This window comes from Ascaphus truei, chromosome 2 (genome assembly GCF_040206685.1).
Source record: "Ascaphus truei isolate aAscTru1 chromosome 2, aAscTru1.hap1, whole genome shotgun sequence".
Taxonomy (NCBI): Eukaryota; Metazoa; Chordata; class Amphibia; order Anura; family Ascaphidae; genus Ascaphus; species Ascaphus truei.
This window is the reverse complement of record NC_134484.1, coordinates 159,588,896-159,608,861: the sequence shown is the minus strand read 5'-3', so window position 1 is coordinate 159,608,861 and position 19,966 is coordinate 159,588,896. Positions and strand designations below refer to the sequence as shown.

Here is a 19,966-nt window from a genome sequence, read left to right as displayed (position 1 = left end):
TAGATCATCATGTGGACCAATTTTAAAGGAATCCAGGGCAGTATGTCCCAGTTGGGGTACTCCCGTGACAGCCTTTACAATGGTGCGCAATCTTTGACCTGCATTCATATACGTATTGGTACCCAAACCTGCTGTACCTTCTTCTATGGGTTTTCCCACCTGTTCTACCTTGTTAGCAACATGCAATGGGAGCCACAAAATCAGTGCTTGGCAAGCTATCTGATCTGACCAATTTAGCCTGCGTCTCCATCCCTCAAAACATTCCATATTCTGAAAAGGTCCCTTAGCATTGTCATAAGGTGTTATAGATTTGACTGCCTTCATAATATTCTGACCTCCTGTCAGTGTGTCGATGTCTGGTGCAGGTGAGGGTGTGGAAGTCTTTCTAGGTAGAGGGAATCCTTTGGGAGTTAAAGGAGAGGCAAGAAAATCTTTGCTTGCAAACCCTTTAAACTCAGACTCTGCATTAGTGGATTCCCTAAACCTTTTAATGCAATCATCTTTGTGTTGTAACTGGGCTTGCATTTCCCTCAGTTCATCTTGTAACTGATGTAAATGTTGATTGGCTCCTTCTCTATACTCGGCGTATTCTTTCATCGTAATCTTACTGTATGCTGTTGTTTTAAAGTTTCAAATTCCTCATCCCTATCTGATTCCTGGGCTTCCTCCCCCTGTTTTGCCTCTAACCCAGCGATTTTTCTTGTGTGTAAGTTACTTCTAATAGTCATCTGATCCTGCAAGAATTTTAATTGACGCCATAAATCAGGACATCTTGTGCAATTTGGATCAGTTTGTACAGCTTGCGCATAGCTTTGAATTAAAGCTGTACCTGTCATTTGCTGTTCATAAATAAAAAACAGTTTAGTCAATAGCTGGAATTTTTTTATGTTCTTATTCTTGCTTAATTTTTTTGCATCAATATCTTTAAAAGCATTCATAACCTGTTTCAACAGAGAGTACCACAAATCTGCACAACCCACATTCTCTGGGGGTGTGAGGGGTAATTTACTCTGATTAGCCTGTTCTTGGATAAAATCCATACTGTAAATTAAGTGAATCAACGTTACTCACGTACTGTTTTAGTGATGCTGCCTCTATGAGCCCTGGCGCTGGAAAAATCCTTGTCGACTAGGATTCTCACAAGCTCTGCCAGGCTTTCAAAATGCAGGCGATCAACTCCTTGCGAATCCTCGATTGCACAGACCTGGAGTGTCTCTCCGTGATCGCTTTTGGTCTTGGTGGCCACCAATAAATTCCACTGGATAAAGATATCCGTCCGATGCTTCTTTTCTTTTCTTTTCCTCAGGTTCTTTTATCCGGACCCCTACTCACACGATTGTGGGTGAGAGGAAGAAGGACTCACCCCTCCTGGGGCTCACCCCTTCTCCCCCCCTTTGTGAGTAGAGTTAAGTCACGGACTCAGGCACTGGCTCGCCATTGAAGATCCTTCTTTGTAGAGGTTCCTGGTATCTAAGGTGTAGCAACCTTAGTCAATAAGAACACGGAACAAATTCTTTCCCAGATTTTATTCAGAGACAAGTTCAGAGCGCAGCATCACAGCGTCAAATTATACAGGCATCCTTAGCACAGGTTATGGATGGAGAATTATTCAATTATAGGCAGTTGTATGATAATTCTGACAGCTTCTTAATAATTCTGAAGTCTCCTCCCACAAATCCACATCTTTATACCCCTTTAACGGATTTCCGATAAAGCCAAATAAGTACTTGTTTTTCCCCAAAAGTGTTACTTTTCCAGATGTTCCTCATCAAATTGTGTCATACATTCCTACTCTGTCTCATCCTCATTATTTCTTAACCCGTTTAACCTTTCTTGATACCTGGCAATATCCTGTTTTTCCAATTATCTCTTTCTTCTGATATACTTGAACTTCATCCCAGAATTTTATCTCTTAATGGTGAAAGTTGAGAGGCCCTCTTGATTATATTTTCATGAATATATTTTTCCTTTTCTTTTTAACTTCATATGTACCAGATAGTTATAAAGAGACAATATGGCGTCTCTCTTGTTTTAGATATACATGTAAGAATAGTGTGCAAGATATATTTGTATCTCAGAATATGTGAAGAGATCTCATACTATATCTCTTTATGAGTTTCAGGTTTGGCTTTCTTTTGTCTAGTTAATATCACACCATTCTTCATACACTTTACCTGTTGAGGTCTATTAAAGTATAAATACACCATGTGTTCTGCTGATTCAATGCACATTGCATATACTGTACATAGAATACACATCCATCTGTGCTTGATTTATTTTCTAAAGCAGCGATGCTGAGTACATTTAGTTCACAGGATCTCAGCATGAGAATACAGGATATGTACAAGAGAGGACACAGAGTTGTACAGATCAAACACTGGTTACTTACTTCGGGCCTCAATTTAGCACAAAGCATTCTTTGCTTTCATGCCCATGGTCAGACTAAAATTGTAAAGCGGAGTCCCCCAGTCACAACAGAGTAAGTATTTTTGTTTACTTTCTGCAATTACTGTATTACTCTAAAAGCTTCTTGCATATCAAAATGCATGTTTTTGTTTACTTGTTTTCTTTGCTATTCTTTTAGCCAAAAAATTACTGTACTAATTTTAGAAGTATCATTTTAAATATATTTCATGTATTTGTTTTTAATTATTTTTTGGCCTAACAAATTGTTCTCTTTTCCTTTAAACTGTAGGATGGCAAAGCGTCTGCTGGATGAAATCAGCTAAGCTAATGATGAGCGTTGTGCAGCAACAGTCAAGACTGTTCTAGAGAACAGTCACAATATCACAGCATCTGAGACCAGCATCAGGATGATGAGATGCCAATTGGGATGGACATATGGACGTGTCAAGTAAGTGTCTTACTGTAATAAAGTACAGTATAATGCACTGTAATTACTGTGCCATAATTAGTGCAGTGCAGTACTGTATACCTGTAGGACAGTAGAGGTAAAGTGTTGTGCACTACTGTAGGTTAAAGTGTGGTTCTTTTGTACCTGTAAAATTCTTCCTTGTCATTACAGAGCATATCCTATGATAAGGGAGGCCAACAAGATAAAAAGTGTGGACCAAGCATGGGCATGGATCGAAAGTGCGAGACTTTTCAGGATGTCATCTTTTATGATGAGACAACTGTAGCTCTGGAGAAATTTGTCACTTTTGCATTCCACAATAAAGGACGCCTATCTCAGAAGCCACGGCCCAAGCACCCACTGAAGATGCATGTGTATGGTGCAATCTCTAGACATGGAACAGGATGCATAATCATATTTGATGGTATAATAATGCACAAAGTCATATGCTGTAGCCTTATGCACTGTACTACTGTAGTGTATTCTGTACCCTAATGTTTAGTTTTTTCATAATTTTTTCTTCTCTTGTTCCAGGAATCATGGATTAAGTATTTTTCCAAGAGCAAATTGACACCCGTATTGTAAAATACATTAGAAAAAATGTCCAGTCCGTGCTCTTGCTCTTTAAGAAACTGGAATGGTGGTTCCTCTCTAATCTTTTGCAGCTCTTGATGTTGAAGGTGTCTTCCCCCACCTCCAATGTGGATCCCAGCAGAAAACTCCGACAGCGATACCAAGTCCCAAGAAAAAAAGAGAAAAACACAAAAGCGCACCAAGATTGAGATATAATGTGTATTACAGACAGATAAAATTAGTACTATACACTTACATGAATAAAAACTTTAATGGTCCTGATCACGATCGTAACTTCTATGGTGAGGCAATAGATGGGATGAAAAGGGGGTGATTTCAGTCTCTAGAAACAAGCCCCGCACGCTGGGGCTGTGTCTTGGGCTATGCTGCGTGTTCAGCTCCACACGGTTGTCAGCGTGATGGCCTGCGTGACGCGCATGCGCGGCGAATGAAGCCCCCTATAGTAGTCCCGGAGATGCCTGTCTGTTTTCCGTTCAAATCGTGATTATCAATAAAAACACTTGTGTGAAGACTGGCTGTATGTGATAAACAGACCAGCGACACCCTTCGCAGATACATTAGGCATAATTTTCCATCTGGTGGTCACCGGTTCTTAAAGGACAATGACCCTAAACATACCACCTCTTTTGCGAGCGGGATCAACTGGTTTAAGATGCCACAGGAGTAAGTGCTCCAGCGTACAGTTACTTTTTCTCATTGTTATAAACTTTTCTTATCTGTTCAACAAATTCGCCATTTTTTCCCCTCCCATTCCAGATCACCAGATTTAAACCCCATAAAAATTGTGTGGCATGCACTGAAGGATCATATAAGAAATGTTGTAAAACTGTCCAACAAGGAGGAATTAGTAAAAGGAATAAAGAGTTTCTGGAGAGACATACTGACTGTACAAAAATGCAACAACTACTGTACATTAACTAGTAGCTGCATTTTGCCCGTTCTTTAGAGCATAATTGGAATGCCACTGGCATGTAGTAAGGTACTGTTCTGTACTGTAGCAGGGTAAGTACAGGTACAGCAAGTATAGCACAGGTAAGTATTTTACTGACAATAACCTGTTTAAATGTTAGCCGTATATTACAAGGTAATTGAATGTAACCATTTTATGCCTGTGCTTACTCTTCCCTTTGTATATATTATATACAGTATGTACAGTATTTGAATTTGACATGTGTGTATTACCTATTATTTGTAGAACTTCATTATAGTTTACAGGTAAGGTAAATTATAGTTTATTCGTTTTCTGAGGCTGTCAATACTGTTAAAAATTCAAGGGCTTCAATTCACTAATCCTGCAGCCATTTTGTTGTCTTTCACAGTAGAAAGAACACTACTGGATGGAGGCAGTGAAAATGCCCAAGCTTATTGTACTGTGTGCATAAGAACAATCAATAGTTTGTCCTAATCCCCCCTCTCTCAATGACAAAAGAAATACAAGGTCGTTTACACAGGTTGACTCAGTTAAGCCCCATGGAATTAAAAACTCCAAGACCCAAAGCCTGAAACTTTGTGTCTCTGTGTGTGAATGTCCTATGGCCCGGGGGAGGTGTTGATAACGAGCCAAATGCCTTTTTCTTGGCTTTATGAGGTGGGGGGGGAAGGTGCAACATCATTGATAAATAAAAATGTTGTGGTTTTAACAATGTAAAAATTGATTAAATCTTTAAACAATGCATCATATTACGTTTTGTTTAAAGCTCACAATTATTCTCTCCTTCTCAAGAAAAAAAATGTTACTTGAAAAAAATTATTTAGTTAGATTTCTAAGTCCAATTGGCCGTGAAGGCTTTCTACATTAGTTCACAATGCACATGCATGTGGAACCAGGAAATGGAAATTTCTCTACAAGCAGCCAACTCATGAAACCGTAGTCTTTCTATGTTAATTTCTCATGGCCCGGGGTTGGTGTTGATAGCTAGTCCCATGGCTTTGTTTTGTGGGGGTGGGGGGAGGTGAGATGCAACTGAATTGGTCTGTCTTAGAGTACTGCACGGATGATCGTGAAGGATTAGACACAACTCTTTGAATATGTGGTGATTTTAGAATGGTTAAAATTGATTAAATATGAAAAAAATGCATCACATAATGTTTTCCGTTAACCATGGAATAAAAGCAAGAAACATCTCGGTGTGAATTTTTATTACAGATTATGACATGTAATTGAATCGATCACATACTGTACAGTGCATAGTGTGTTGTCCAAAATAATAGCGTGGCAAAGTTTTAAAAGTGTGACGCTGGTAATACTGACTGTATAAAAGTAAAAAAGGTAACATTTAAAAAAAGTAATATTAGAGTTCCATCAAACTTCATCATTATCTTTTAACGCTCGATTTCAAAGTTTCTTTTATGGGAAAAAAAATTATGCAATAAGTTCCTGTAGTGTGCATGCATCAAGTCACGCTCTAGTGCGCATGTGTACAAGCCAAGTATTGATATGTCAGGCATACACTACTGTAGTGTCATTGGGAATTAAAGTTAATACTGTATAATACATTATATTTACCTTCATTATAAACTTTGCCAACCAGATGGAGATGAGCCAATGTCAGAGGTGTATTGTGCGTACAAGCTGGGGTCACTCATGTAGTCTTCATTAAAGTTTACAGTTGCCTGCTGAAGCTGGTAATCAGGCGGGGCAAGGTAGCAAGGATTGCGGTTCACCAGGTTTTCAGTGACAGTCGGCCCGTTATTGCAATAGTATTGGTTAGCCGGTGTTGGTAAACTGCAGGGTCAGGAAGTGCGAATTCTAAATTGATTAAACCTGACCTTTCTCCTTTTGAAGTTGCCATGAGCAAACATACTGGCAAAAGCTGGGAGCACTGACCAATAACCTCTGGCACTTCCCAGAGGAGGGGCTGTGTGAAAAAAGCAATCATTTTTAGTTAATGTTTGCCTTATTGAATGCTCCACCCACGAAGGTTCGGTGAAAATTTGAAGAAATCATAGTTGTCAATGATATAGCCATATATCTCTGCTAAAGTCGCCTTCTTATCTGTTCCAGAATTAATTGCAGAAAAAATTAAATATGCTTAACTGCAGTCCGGTTTAGTATAAGGACTTGACATGATGTTCAGTGTATGTCCATTCAGAAAATGTGCAGGCATAGCAATGTAGAATAATGGCCACAACATTCTCTTTTGTGATTTTAATTCTTAAACGCATACATTTGATAACGTTTTCAGCGTCTTCAGCAACCAAGGTCAATTTACAATGGATAACTTTAGTCTGGTTTTTAAACACCTGCACATTGACTACACCCTAGCCACTGGATAGTTTATGCAAAGGGATTCCCTTTTGCCATCTGGCAGATACACGCAGAACTGCACCCAAACAAATCAGAATCCAGGTAACCAAGGAAATCAACAAGGGTAAACAGAGGTGTGATTGGCAGCTTTCACAGAAGTTTATCGAGTGAATGCCGCAAACTTTACAAAAACGGCTCCGAGAAATGATTGGATAACGGCCGCTGCATCTGTACTTGGAGATGTAACATCATACCCATACTACCCTGAACTAGGCCGAAGGGGCATCACACTGTCAACAATATAATCATAGCAAGCTGTAATTCAACGGAAACATTATTTAATCAAAGGAAAAATGTGCTCTTGGCGTCGGATTTTTCTAACTTCAGTAGTGTTTGTAATATGATTTGTATTAACTTTTATTTATAATAAACGTAATAAGATATTCAAACCTCTATATATCCAAATGTCTGGTATATTTGAGAAAGGCTCATCAATTTTCTTTAGTAAACATAAAAAGCAGTTTGTTTAATTAGTACTGCCTTTGTTTTTGCCTTTCTGATGTCAAGGCTCAAAGATATCTTAGCAGTAACGCATAAGAAATATACCAATTTTGTTCTTTGTGAAATATATATTGTTTTATTCTTTTCTAATGGATTGTTACCTGCTCTCAAAGGTTCAGATTAATTAAAGTGTGCTATAATTTTGCACGCCTTAACTCAAATTAAAGTAATAGTAAAGTGGCAAAGGTGCAATCATTTGCAGGGATATTTTTAGCTTATTAGCATAATAAGGACAAATGTAACATAGTTATGTTGTACGCGTGTGTGTATATGATATATATATCTAGATGTGCTTCTGCAGTATTGGATAATTTTGTTACCAATAGTTCTGCTACATGTACGTTACTGTCATAGGCTATTACAATACTGGTATGGAAATAAATGTAATATGGCAATTTAGTGTTGTCTGTGCTTTTTTGTTTGTATTATATATTAAATAAAAATACCATTTATGAGCACATTCTCATCTCAGACAGGTCCACAAACCTGCCTTACCCCCATTATCCCTTTGCATGCAACACTGTCACTGCAATATATTATATTGTTTATTAAAGAATGAAATGTGATGGTAAACGCACAATCAACATGCCTTTTCTATATTGAAATACTTTCAGTGTAGGAAAGGTATATGGTATGCATTTTGCCCTTACACTTTACACTTTTTCTTAACATGTAGGCAAATCGGCACTAAAGAAAATAAAAATTGACTTAAAGGTTAGGCAAAATTATGCTGTAAAGGCATACCCCGCTTTAAGGACACTCACTTTAAGTACACTCGCGAGTAAGTACATTTTGCTCAATAGGCAAACAGCAGCTCACGCATGCGCCCGTCAGCACGTCCTGAACAGCAATACTGGCTCCCTACCTGTACCGAAGCTGTGCACAAGCGGGGAGACTATAGAGCCTGTTACAAATGCCTTATTTACATCAGTTATGCACATATATGATGATTGCTGTACAGTACATGCATCAATAAGTGGAAAAAGGGAGTGCTTCACTTTAAGTACATTTTCACTTTTCATACATGCTCCGGTCCCATTGCGTACGTTAATGCGGGGTATGCCTGTATTGAATATTTGAAGTCCTTATTGATCTGTATGGAGTGGAAACGATTTATTTTTAAACAACTGAATATCTCTTATGCAAAATATAAATTAGAACAAACAATAGCATAATTTGCTTTTTTGTAAGATTATGATACCAGTATTTCATATTATTTTCTCACAAATTGTCTTCCTGTTGGACAATGTTTAAGCATTGCATAGTTTTCTCTATTAAAGATATTTACATATTTGAAAAGGTATGATATGATAATACAGCCCATAAAAGGACGTCATTTGTTCTATGATAATATAACGACCCACTATATACTTAGCATTGTTCAGTATCTCTCACAGCTCTTTCTTTTTGGAGGTAACACAAATAATATACAGTGGCTAAAAGCATAATACGAGTATTCAGCAGCAGTCAGTAAAACAAATTAAAAGTTATCTAGATGCATTTCAAGACTGGATCACACTGTACATTGTATATTAGAGTAGTGTGTGACCTATAACATTAAAAGCAGTTCAATGTTAGCAGTTACAGTATGTAAACTCTTACTGACTTTGTATGTCTCATAGAATTGGAATCAGTCTCACTGCTTTTTTGCATCAATAGTCTCATAGATGTCAATGGAATATTTCTAATACAGAAGAAGTTAGTACTTTTCCATATAAATACTATTGGACTTTATTTGGTCCTACCCTCAAAATGTCACACATTTCAGTCCTTCGGGGAAACATCTCTTGTGTTAAGGAGAATAAAAATAGAAGAATTAGGTGTTACATTTTCCGCATTAAATGCCTTAAATTCTTCCTTTTTTTTAAATAGGAAAAAATCACGTAATTTATACATCACTAAAATACAATGAATAAACTGTAAAATTGAGCAGGAACATAAATACGAAGGTATTCATTCTTTCCAAACGCCTGTTTCTTTTTGCTCTGACATTTGAAAATGTTGATCAGTTCTTTAATTACCATTTCAATTGTTTAGCTCATTTGGCGGGATTACTGCATCAATAATCTTTGGTTTAAATCTTTATTGTAAAATATGACAGAGGTTAACCAATAGATTCAATACAAACATTGTGGCATATATTTTTGCAGGTATAAAAATATATATGTGCAGGAAATTTGCTATTTCTACTTTAGGGGTAGCTTGTAATAGTTTGTGATCTACTTGTCTAAAGGCATTACAAGATTGCCTGAATACAATATAATGTAAGATTTTTTTTCTAGTTTTTTAGATGATAAACCTCATGATTTCCAGAAGGTAAGGGAGCATTCAGAGACATTCTTGGGAAAAAAATGATTTTAGCAAAGTGCTAGAAAAGCCTTTACTCATCATGAATGTAGAGAATAATCAGTCTAATGAACTGTTTGCTTTGAATAGCAGATACTGTAGCTGAAGTACTTACTGATTGAGCTGTGAATGCCCAATCAATGTGTAAAAGCCATGATGTGAGCACAAAATGTACTTTCTTTATTTGCAGATATACTTACGATTTTTGGACTATGAAATGCAAAATTCAAATGAATGCAAAAGGAATTTTGTGGCCGTGTATGATGGAAGCAGCTCAGTGGAAGATTTGAAAGCTAAATTTTGCAGCACTGTTGCTAATGATGTTATGCTACGCACTGGTCTTGGAGTAATCCGAATGTGGGCAGATGAAGGCAGCCGAACTAGTCGTTTCCAGATGCTCTTCACATCTTTCCAAGAACGTAAGGCACAGGCAATATGTTGATTAATTTATGTAGTAAATGTAATACATCTTATAATTTGCTAACAGTTACTTCTGTACTGCTGCAATGTCTTTGCTGTATTCTAATAAATAATGTAGTATGTTTGATGACAATATATATGACATGCTTGTTGCTTTCAACATCCAAATCTCTTTAAAATGAGTAATAACAAAAATACCACAATGAATCTTATATCTTCTGAAGAGAACATCAGATTTTAAACATAAAAACAATGTTGGAAAGGACAAAAAAAAAGATCTCTTAAAGTAATTAAAAAATAAAATGCGAAAAAAGGCGATCAGCTTTCACACGTTTTGCTTCAGACTTACTGAATTCCATGTACTTGCCCCCTTTATTTCTGTTCTATGGTTTGGTTGGGAATTGTTTATCTATTTTTCATTATTTTCTTCTTCCTTTTGAACATATTTTAAATCTACCCTAGATTTGTGTTGTTTTATAAGATAAAGCTTTATTATCTCTGTATTGACATTTAGGTTAATTTAATTACTTTATCTTATTTTTACTAGCAAGCAACTTACTGAATGCCAAATCATATTGAGGTGTTTTTTTATGGTTTACTTATTTAGATAAACATGTTGTTTTCATTACATGCATTGAAAGCGATAATGAATGAATAGCAAGTTGAACCATTGCAGTTTTCTGAAAGTGAATGAATGTTTTCTGCTGCTGAACATATCATTTTAGGACCACATAGATTTGTTTTACTTGTCATCAATATAATGAAAGAAACATAATTGGAATACATTTACTAGTCCTGAAACATTTTTAGGGCTTGGGCCTCTTTTAATATACAGTATGGTAAACTATTGGCAAAGAGACTTGAACCTTCCAATTTCACATACACTGTCTTTAACCTGGCATACTTTCAATGTGATTCAGGATACAGTACCTGCTTCTCAAAGTTCTTTAAGTCACAAGCAAAATTAAACATATTGTACAACATTAAGTAATAGACCTTTCTATATTTCTTATTTTGCTTTATACAGTGATTAATTTAGTCATTGTTTTCTATTCTTTGTGACCACTACCAGAACATTGTAGAATAGAAATCGAGGTAAATTAAACATTAAGCATGTATATACAGTATTAGAATAAACCGTGTGTGCATCTCAGAATGGATGTGATTCACTTTGCCCATGAGGATTTACTCTTCTTCAACCATGTTTTCCCTACTTTCCTGTGTACTGTACATAGATGATATAAATGAATTGTAATCTATCTGACGTTTCTCATACTGTTGGATTCTCTCATGTCCATCATGGTTCATCCTAGTGTCTTCAAGTATGTGCAGGTCTCCTCACACACTGAGATTTTTTTTCTCCTCAGCTGTCACATCACCACCCCCTGTAGAAAGGAAGACAAAAAATAAATAAAAAAAATACAACAAATACTTGGGAATTAAGAAAAAAAAAAAGGAATACTCCTACATGTATATAGTTTTAAAAATAAATAATATACAGCTCTGAGCTTCTGATGCCCAAAACATGTGCTCTAGCCTGCTGCTGTAACCTTCCTATGCATTTCATATGCCAAAGTCCTCTTCTGCAGGTCTAATGAGCACATAGTCCATTATTAGGGTAATATACCTCTTAAAGGAGAAACATTCCATTTTAAAATGCATACAAAATTTACAACATAAAAACTAGGCATTCAATATTACGAAAATGATTTCATGACACCCTAATGATAATACAGAAATCTACATTAACAATGTTACATTTATACAAATCAAGTTCTATTAATAAAAACATTATATCAATGTATCAGTTGATCATCTAATGTCTAAAATAAATGTTATTAGATCAAGTCTATTGATATATTTTTATATCATGTGCTTATTAATAGGATTTTTAATATAATTTTATAGAAGGCTTTCCATCTACATAGATATGACAAGACCACTGAAGAGAAGAAATCCTAGTGAGCGAGGAGACCTGTACCCACTCCTATATGCACATAATGTAGTATCTACAGTATACTCAGTCTGAGAGAATTCTATCTCAAATGTGAGAAATGTCAGCCAGGATAAGGTTCACTTATTCCATCTATTTCTACAAAAAAGTAGTGAAAAGACAGTTGTGGAGAAGAAAATCAATGTCAGCGAGGAGAATTGCATCCACTCTGAGATACATGGAGGGTTTCACTGTGCCTGGAAAAGTCCTACCTCAGATTTGAATGATAGTTGAGCAGCCCATAATATAAGAGACAGAGGATGTTTATTTTATCTACAAATAAGGGAAGTAAAAACATGTTTTTATCTCCTAATCATTAGATTATGTGGCTGTGATTTTCTGTGCCCGAGTGGGAACAAAACCAAAAGAAAACCTTGTTTTTGATTGCCGCTTTGTCTTGGAGAGGGAGAGAGGGAGACCAAACTGCAGTGGGACAAAGAAAAACTTACATAGCACAGAAACAGGGAGAGACATTGCATATTAGCAGAGAGACACAGATAGGGGGAGAGAAAGAGACAGAGAGAGATACACTGCCGACACAGTTTATCCGAGTGCGGCTCATTCCGCAAGCCGGGAAATGTCCCGGCTTGCGAGCCGCACTCCCTCAGCGTGCCGCGCATCACCGATGCGCGGTCACGCATCATCGGGTGCCAGCGCCCCCTGCACGCGCGTCCAGGGCTCCCCGAGGGAGCCCTGGTGTCCCGCGATCGCGGGACGGCGGCAGGGGGTTCCGGGGGACCCGGCGGACCCGGCAGCGGTAGGGAGAGCGCCCCGATCGGAGGGCGCTCTTCCGCTGCTTCGGCGCGCGCCCGTCACCCTGCGGCGCGCGCCAGGATACTGCTGCGGCCAAGAACGGGCAAATGCTCGAATAAACTTGGCCGCAGCAGTAGAGAGACAGACAGAGAGAGAGACAAGGCAAACAGACAAGTTACCTGAAGCAATTAAAAAAGTGGGCTTCCATATGAATCTCAACAATACCAAAGTAATGTTCAGCAAATGTGTCGACCCTACAAGACCAAAATAAATTTGATAGATGTTGAAAACTATATCTACCCTTGCCAAGTATCAAAGAATGGGAACCTTTTGAATGAAATCAATAGGGGGACAACAATGGGATTGAGTGCATTAGGAAGAAACAAGACAATCTTTCAAGGAAACCTTCCACTATGCCTTAAAAGAAAAGTGTTTTACCAGTGTATTCTGCCTGCATCCACATATAGGTGTGAATTTTGAATCCTAACCGTAAATGTGCAGATAATTCAGAAGCTTCAAATAATGCAAAGGAGAATGGGTATTACCTATAGAGAGGAAAAAGAATGAATGGCTTTGAAAACAAGCAAAAGTCTGTGACATAATTACATGGATAAAGAAATTTAAATGGCAATATGTTGGATATATCGCAAGAAGAAATTATCATTATTGGACATAAGTGGTACTCAACTGTATTCCAAGGAATATCTAAAGACCAAGACGATGACTAAAAGTAAGATAGGAGGATGACTTCAGAAAATGTATTCAAACAACTTTGAGAACAGATGCTTGCAACCACCGTACCTTGAAGATCACTGGAGAGGCCTCCACACAGCAAGGGCTGAAGATGATGATGATGATGATGATGATGATGATGATGATGATGATGATGATGATGATGATGATGATGATGATGATGATGATGATGATGATGATGATGATATACATACATATGTGTGCATGTTCTTGTGAGCAGAGAGTGCCGTCACCTGACTCACACCTGTCACTCTACTATTAGATTATTTTCTATACTAGTATACCAGTCAAATCAGTTCCAGTTGGATTAACACCATAATGTATCTGCTAGTTATATATAGACCTCGACAGACCTGCGTTCCTTTAGAGCTCGAGGGATACTACTAATTGAAAGTATACAGTATGTCAGCTTACTATTTGTATTGCAACAATTGTGTACAGTATGCTATTTTACCCTACTAGCTCTGTCTGTAAAACAGCTTGTTATAGTTTTTGAATTTAGAACAAACAGACACAGTTTGTAATGCTTTCTTGTGGTATATTGCATTGGTCACACACGCCATGGGACACTTGTCTTGTTGCACCATTTCTTGCTGTGTGGCTATAAAGGTCCCAAAGCCAACCAAAATGTTGATCACCTAATAAATTTACATTTAGAAATACCCCAAGTTTGCTAGACTTCTATTTTGGTTTTATATACATCTAATATTGCAGATTGTCTTGCACGGGTCTGTATATTGAATGTTTTACTCTTGCTTCATTTAATGTAATTTCCTCAGTAACTGCTTTCTCATCTGCTATTTTCTAATCCTTGATTTTTTCGGGGATTCTGCCAATTTTTACTGCACTTTCGGTTACAATTTGCATACAGTTTTCCGAATTGCTTGTCAATGTATCCCCCCATGGATTTCAAACAAGCTGATGTCTTTTTATCCAGCTCTATTTGGATTTATCTGCTTAAATTCTTGAGATTTTTGATGTTGATTGTTTCTGTCTTCTTTTTTATCAGTTTTGTTTTTTCTATCTTTGCTTTAAGATGTAATTTGCAGCAAACTAATTGGTGATCATTTCTTGTGTCAAAAGTACTAAAGATAGCACAGTCTTTAATCACATATTTCTAGCTAAGGAGTTGTCAATCTTATCATTGACTCGATTGGATCCCTTCCATGTCCATTTTCATGATGTAGATGTTCTTACATTCTGTAAATTCTACTACTTTGTTTCCACATTCATTATTGTTGCTATGACCATACTTATCTACTGATGCTTGTCTTTGTGCCCACTTTGTGGGCACTTTGTATTGAAATCTCCCATAATTATATTCAGGTGGCAATTTATTGTACTTAGTTGTTAAGTTGGTTAAATTCATGGCAGAAGACTTCCACTTCAGTATACTGTATGTGTGTCTTGATATAATTGTCATTATAAGTCTGTGCCCAGGACATACTGTACTTTAAAACAAGGGGTAACTCAATTAATGGAACTAAATGGAAGTTTTTCAGGTTGGGCTAAAGTCGTGAGTGGAGTACCGCCGGGATCAGTACTGGGACCCCTGCTTTTTAACTTGTTTATTAATGATCTTGAGGTTGACATCGAGAGCAAAGTCTCCATCTTTACTGATGATTCTAAATTGTGTAAGGTAATAAAATCAGAGCAGGATGTAATTTCTCTCCAGAAGGACTTGGAGAGACTGGAAACTTGGGCAGGTAAATGGCAGATGAGGTTTAATACAGATAAATGTAAGGTTATGCATTTGGGAAGCAAGAATAAACAGGCGACTTACAAATTAAATGGGGATACATTGGGGAAATCCTTGATGGAGAAGATTTAGGAGTGCTTGTAGACAGCAGGCTTAATAATAGTGCCCAAAGTCATGCAGTAGCTGCAAAGGCAAACAAGGACTTATCTTGCATTAAACGGGCAATGGATGGAAGGGAAGTAAACATTATTATGCCCCTTTACAAAGCATTAGTAAGACCACACCTTGAATATGGAGTTCAATTTTGGGCACCACTCCTTAGAAAAGACATTATAGAACTAGAGAGAGTGCAGAGAAGAGCCACCAAATTATTAAAGGGGATGGACAATCCAACTTATGATGAGAGGCTAGCTAAAATAGATTTATTTACATTACTGTAGAAAAGAGGTGTCTAAGAGGGGATATGATAACTATATACAAATATATTTGGGGACAGTACAAGGAGGTTTAAAAAATAAACTATTCATCCCAAAGGAAGTACAAAGAACTCGGGGGCATCCCTTTAAGTTGGAGGAAAGGAGATTTCCCCAGCAACTGACTGATACACACAAACACACACACTGACTGAGACACCCCGACACACACAAGGAATTAAGTTACTATAAATATAGAAGTGCAAATAGCTAAAACACGCATTCTAAGTAAAACTTCTTTGCGTTTTGGCACTAAAATTGTTATCCGATTTTTTATTAAAAATATCACCATTGCAAATACAATTTCTGTGACAAAACAGTGACAAAAGACAAAGAAGTTTCACTTAAAATGCGTGTGATCGGCACACACAATTTGTTAATAAAAACTGTGTTTTTAGCACCATGGTGCTGGGTTAGGCACAACATTGATTGCTCCATGCTTTTTCATATTCCCTGATATTCTGTATGCAGTTTGTTAGGTTTTTTTTTGTATCTGTATATGCATTAATTGAAATGTCAGTAAATACAATTTTGTGGTTTAAAATCTAATGACATCTGTGTATGCTGTATGCGTGCAGGGTAGACTTGGTTTACATACCATTAACTTAATATACCAGGTCAATTCAAAGATATATTATTGAATTGGACTTTTTAAGTTCTAGAATTCTGAATATGTACATCATCAATTACGGACTATGAACCAATTTATACTATTAATTTTAAGTCGGTACATTGTCACTTTTGAGTTCTTTATTGCCTTTATTTTAATACATATTATAATAAAATGTATTTTTTTATTTGTTCAAACCACACAACCTCAGTACCTACAAAGACCATTATTAAGGAATTGAGTTCTTATAAGCTGGGATCTTTTCTCTGTGCTTTTTTTATTGCTTGATTTATAATATCAATTGTTAGTGCAAATATAACAGGTATCACCTAATACTGACATTTAATGTGCACTATCGCAACTGGACTAACACAACTATTTCTACTTAATCCACAATTTATTAGTGACATTTTAAACGTTTGATCCTAAGTCTTTTGACAAAGAAGTAATTTAGTTGCATCTTTTGATCAAAAAATGATTTAAGCCTGCTAACTACGTCAAGGTAAACACCATTTAAGCAGGTGCCTTAAACTACATACTGTGCAGTAAATAATATTTTCTATTGTCTTGTGGAATAAACATCTCCGCTATTACAAGAGAAAGTACTGTAAAAGGCTGGGACTGAAAAACAAGTTTAGTTCACAAGACAATATGAAATAGCTGTGCTCAATAAATATGCCCTTACATGGCAATGTGCTGATGTTCCCTCAAATAATAACAAATCTAACCAAAAAAAAAAAAAGAATGGCAACAGGTATATTTATTACATATTTTTATACAAGGGTTAGTGAAACATTTTCTTTTATGAAATTGTTTTTATCCAATGCTGCTGCACCATCTAGTGGCCCTTCTTGTAGATTAAATTAATGTATTGATTTTAATGTAATGTCTCAGAGGCTAGAAGAAATTTTTAAGTGTATACACCATGCTCAGTGGATTAAAGACATCCTGCAACACGAAACTACACAGCTTTTTCTCCCAACATCTTAACATTAACATTGCAGACTAATTCATTTTATTGGCATTATTTTACCATATATTATGCCTACAGTATGTGACGTGGACCCAGAAGTTCATGTAGTTATTTACTAGGACTACTACTTTTTCTTAAAGCATCCACATCCCCTTATAAGTGCAAAGTCTATATCAAAACTATGTTGCAGAATAGTTTTATATCGACCACACATATGAATCTAATTATTCATAAATATAATGCCTCGTAATTTTTTTTTATACTTTACATATGACAATATCACTATACTACAGTATTAACAATAATATATGCCTTAAGTTTTCTGGCTGGCCTGAATCCGCCACGGATTGGTCAGTACCTTTCAGCAACAGAATTGCGTGGATCAGTCTCAAAAAAGGAAGATTCTTTTTTTTTGTCCTATCACTGAAAATCCATCCAAAGGATTTTGAATCCGAATCCGCAAACCAATTTATCATGTGAGGAGGAGTACACAAATTTAAGCCAATGTGTTGTAGCAGGGTTTGACTGTTGGTTAGTTAGGGCTGCTGCTGCTGCAGTTGCAGTATGTTCAGTCAAACATTTATTAAATATTTACTAAATAAAGCTTGCATCTTAACCATTAACCTGTGACTGACTGGACTGACTCCTGTCTGTGTGTGTTCAATCCACTCCCTGGGCTGGTGTGGTGCCTGCCAGGCCTTAGTGGCACAGTAAAACATGTGGACAAAAATGGTATTCACTAAGAATGAACTGCATTTTTTTTAAAGCTCGTTAAAAAAATGCACTATCGTACGATCAATTTTTTTATCAGTGCTATTGTGTTATAAATCCTATAGCGCGGCAACTGATGGAGACGCTGCATCTCCATGTACTGCTCTTACAGGCAATTGTACTGTTAAAATATATATTATAATAATACTGTACTTCAGCAGGTGGTCTTCTGAGCTGAACCACATAGATTTCAGCCTCTGGAGTCCCCTACTTGATGATATACAGACCCCAGTATGGGGTACTGGTATCCCCTATGCTTTTAAATCCCCTGCGTCACGTGACCGGGGGATTTAAAATCCTGCAGGGGGATACCGGCATCCCATAAAGGGGCCTGTATCTTCGGAAGTAGGGGTCCCTGAGGTTGAAATCAACACTGTTCAGCACAGAATACTCCCTGCTCCAAAACACTGGTATCAAAAACCCCATAAAAAATATAATTAACTACCGTAGCGGTTAGCCGCTAAGGTAATGAAGATGCTTTCATTTAATTTTTACTAAGGGTGTGCGGGAGCAGGTGGTATCCTGGGCTGAACCGCATTAATTTCAGCCTCGGGGACACAATGCTTCAAGAGTTACAGGCCCCGGTATGGGGTTCCGGTATCTCCTCCAGTATTTAAATCCTCTGGTCATGTGACGTGGAGGATTTAAAAATGGTGGCGATACTAGCACCCCATACCTCATGTGGCAGTGGGGGTAGACATTCTTTATAAATAAAGATAAAGGTTAAGCCCGACATGTTACCCCTAAAATAATGTGTCCCAGTAGCAAAGTAGCACCATAAGCCAGAGACAGTGTATTTGTGTGTAATGATCAAATGCATGTCTGTAATAAAAAGCTTTCTGTGTATTTTCACATTTCTAGGTCGGCAGGGAATCAGAGACTTTTAGTGTATGAGTTTTAAGGGGGGTATTTGGGTCAAACTGTGTTCAGAATATGCATACAAGGATGGGCACCAAAGTTATTGGTTCTCCGGTGAAAGTACCCAACGAGCAGGCAAGGTCTGCGGGTATGTGTATGGCCCACAATGTGTATTGACCCGGCAATATCTCCCATAAAAAACATGGTAGCGACTCACCGATAGGATGTTTTTATTAAATTATGCCCATATTATATGGGCATGATGAACCACTGTGCCAATCAATTGGTTTATTGGCATTTGTAATGTGTTTTTTTTCTATGTAATGTGTTTTATTTTGTGCATGTTTTGTTTTGCTACCCCATTTATTGCTATAGTGACAAAGCATGCCTATTTTATATGCCAATCAATGGTAGTGGGGAGTGGAGGGTGGGGGTAGTTGCCCTGGGTAGGGTGGTTAGGCCGCCCGGGTGGGTAGCGGGGGAGGGTGGGTTAACCACTTAATTACTATAGCGGTTACTAACCACTAATGTGATTAAGGGGTTAGGGGCCAATAGATTGTATTTTTAATTGTTATGTTGCTGTCAATGGAGGATGAGGACAGGGATGAGGATGAGGACAGACTTCATCAAGGCAAGGGTAAGTGCAAGTCCAGGCAATCCTCTGGGTACTGCAATACTTGAAGGGGGCGTCCTCCCATGACTGCAGGCAGGGAATAGCGGTGCCCCAGCCTCCAGGCTATAGGAGAGAGACTGATGCAACAAACCAAACTGCCATACTGTAAGTACCTGCTCTCAATTAGGAGAGCAGGCGAGGGGAAATTAGAACCATTGTAAACTCTGGTCTGGATTTCCCATCCACCATTCTCAGTAACTGTGAAGCTGTCTGTGGGATGGATCACATATCACATTTACACTCTGTGTATGTATGTATATATATACAGAGTGTATATATATCTATATATGTATATATATACATACATACATACTGTACACACACACACACACACACACACCATACACATTTTATGTTATGGTGGGTGAGAAAGGCGACAAGAAACCTC

General features: G+C 37.4%; 1 protein-coding gene across 5 annotated transcripts in view; it reads left to right on the top strand.

The window, feature by feature from the left end:
- NETO1 (neuropilin and tolloid like 1) overlaps positions 1-19,966 on the top strand; it is a 287,874-nt gene that overhangs the window by 167,483 nt on the left and 100,425 nt on the right. For 3 of the 5 annotated variants that reach the window (XM_075585452.1, XM_075585451.1, XM_075585453.1), the window contains one exon: positions 9,793-10,021. The exons of 1 other annotated variant lie outside the window; for it this stretch is intronic. In XM_075585452.1, the coding sequence (XP_075441567.1) occupies positions 9,793-10,021 (229 nt within the window). Of the gene's footprint in view, positions 1-9,792; positions 10,022-13,235; positions 14,314-19,966 lie in introns of those variants that run through there. One more of the 5 variants, XM_075585455.1, reaches the window with a different exon arrangement.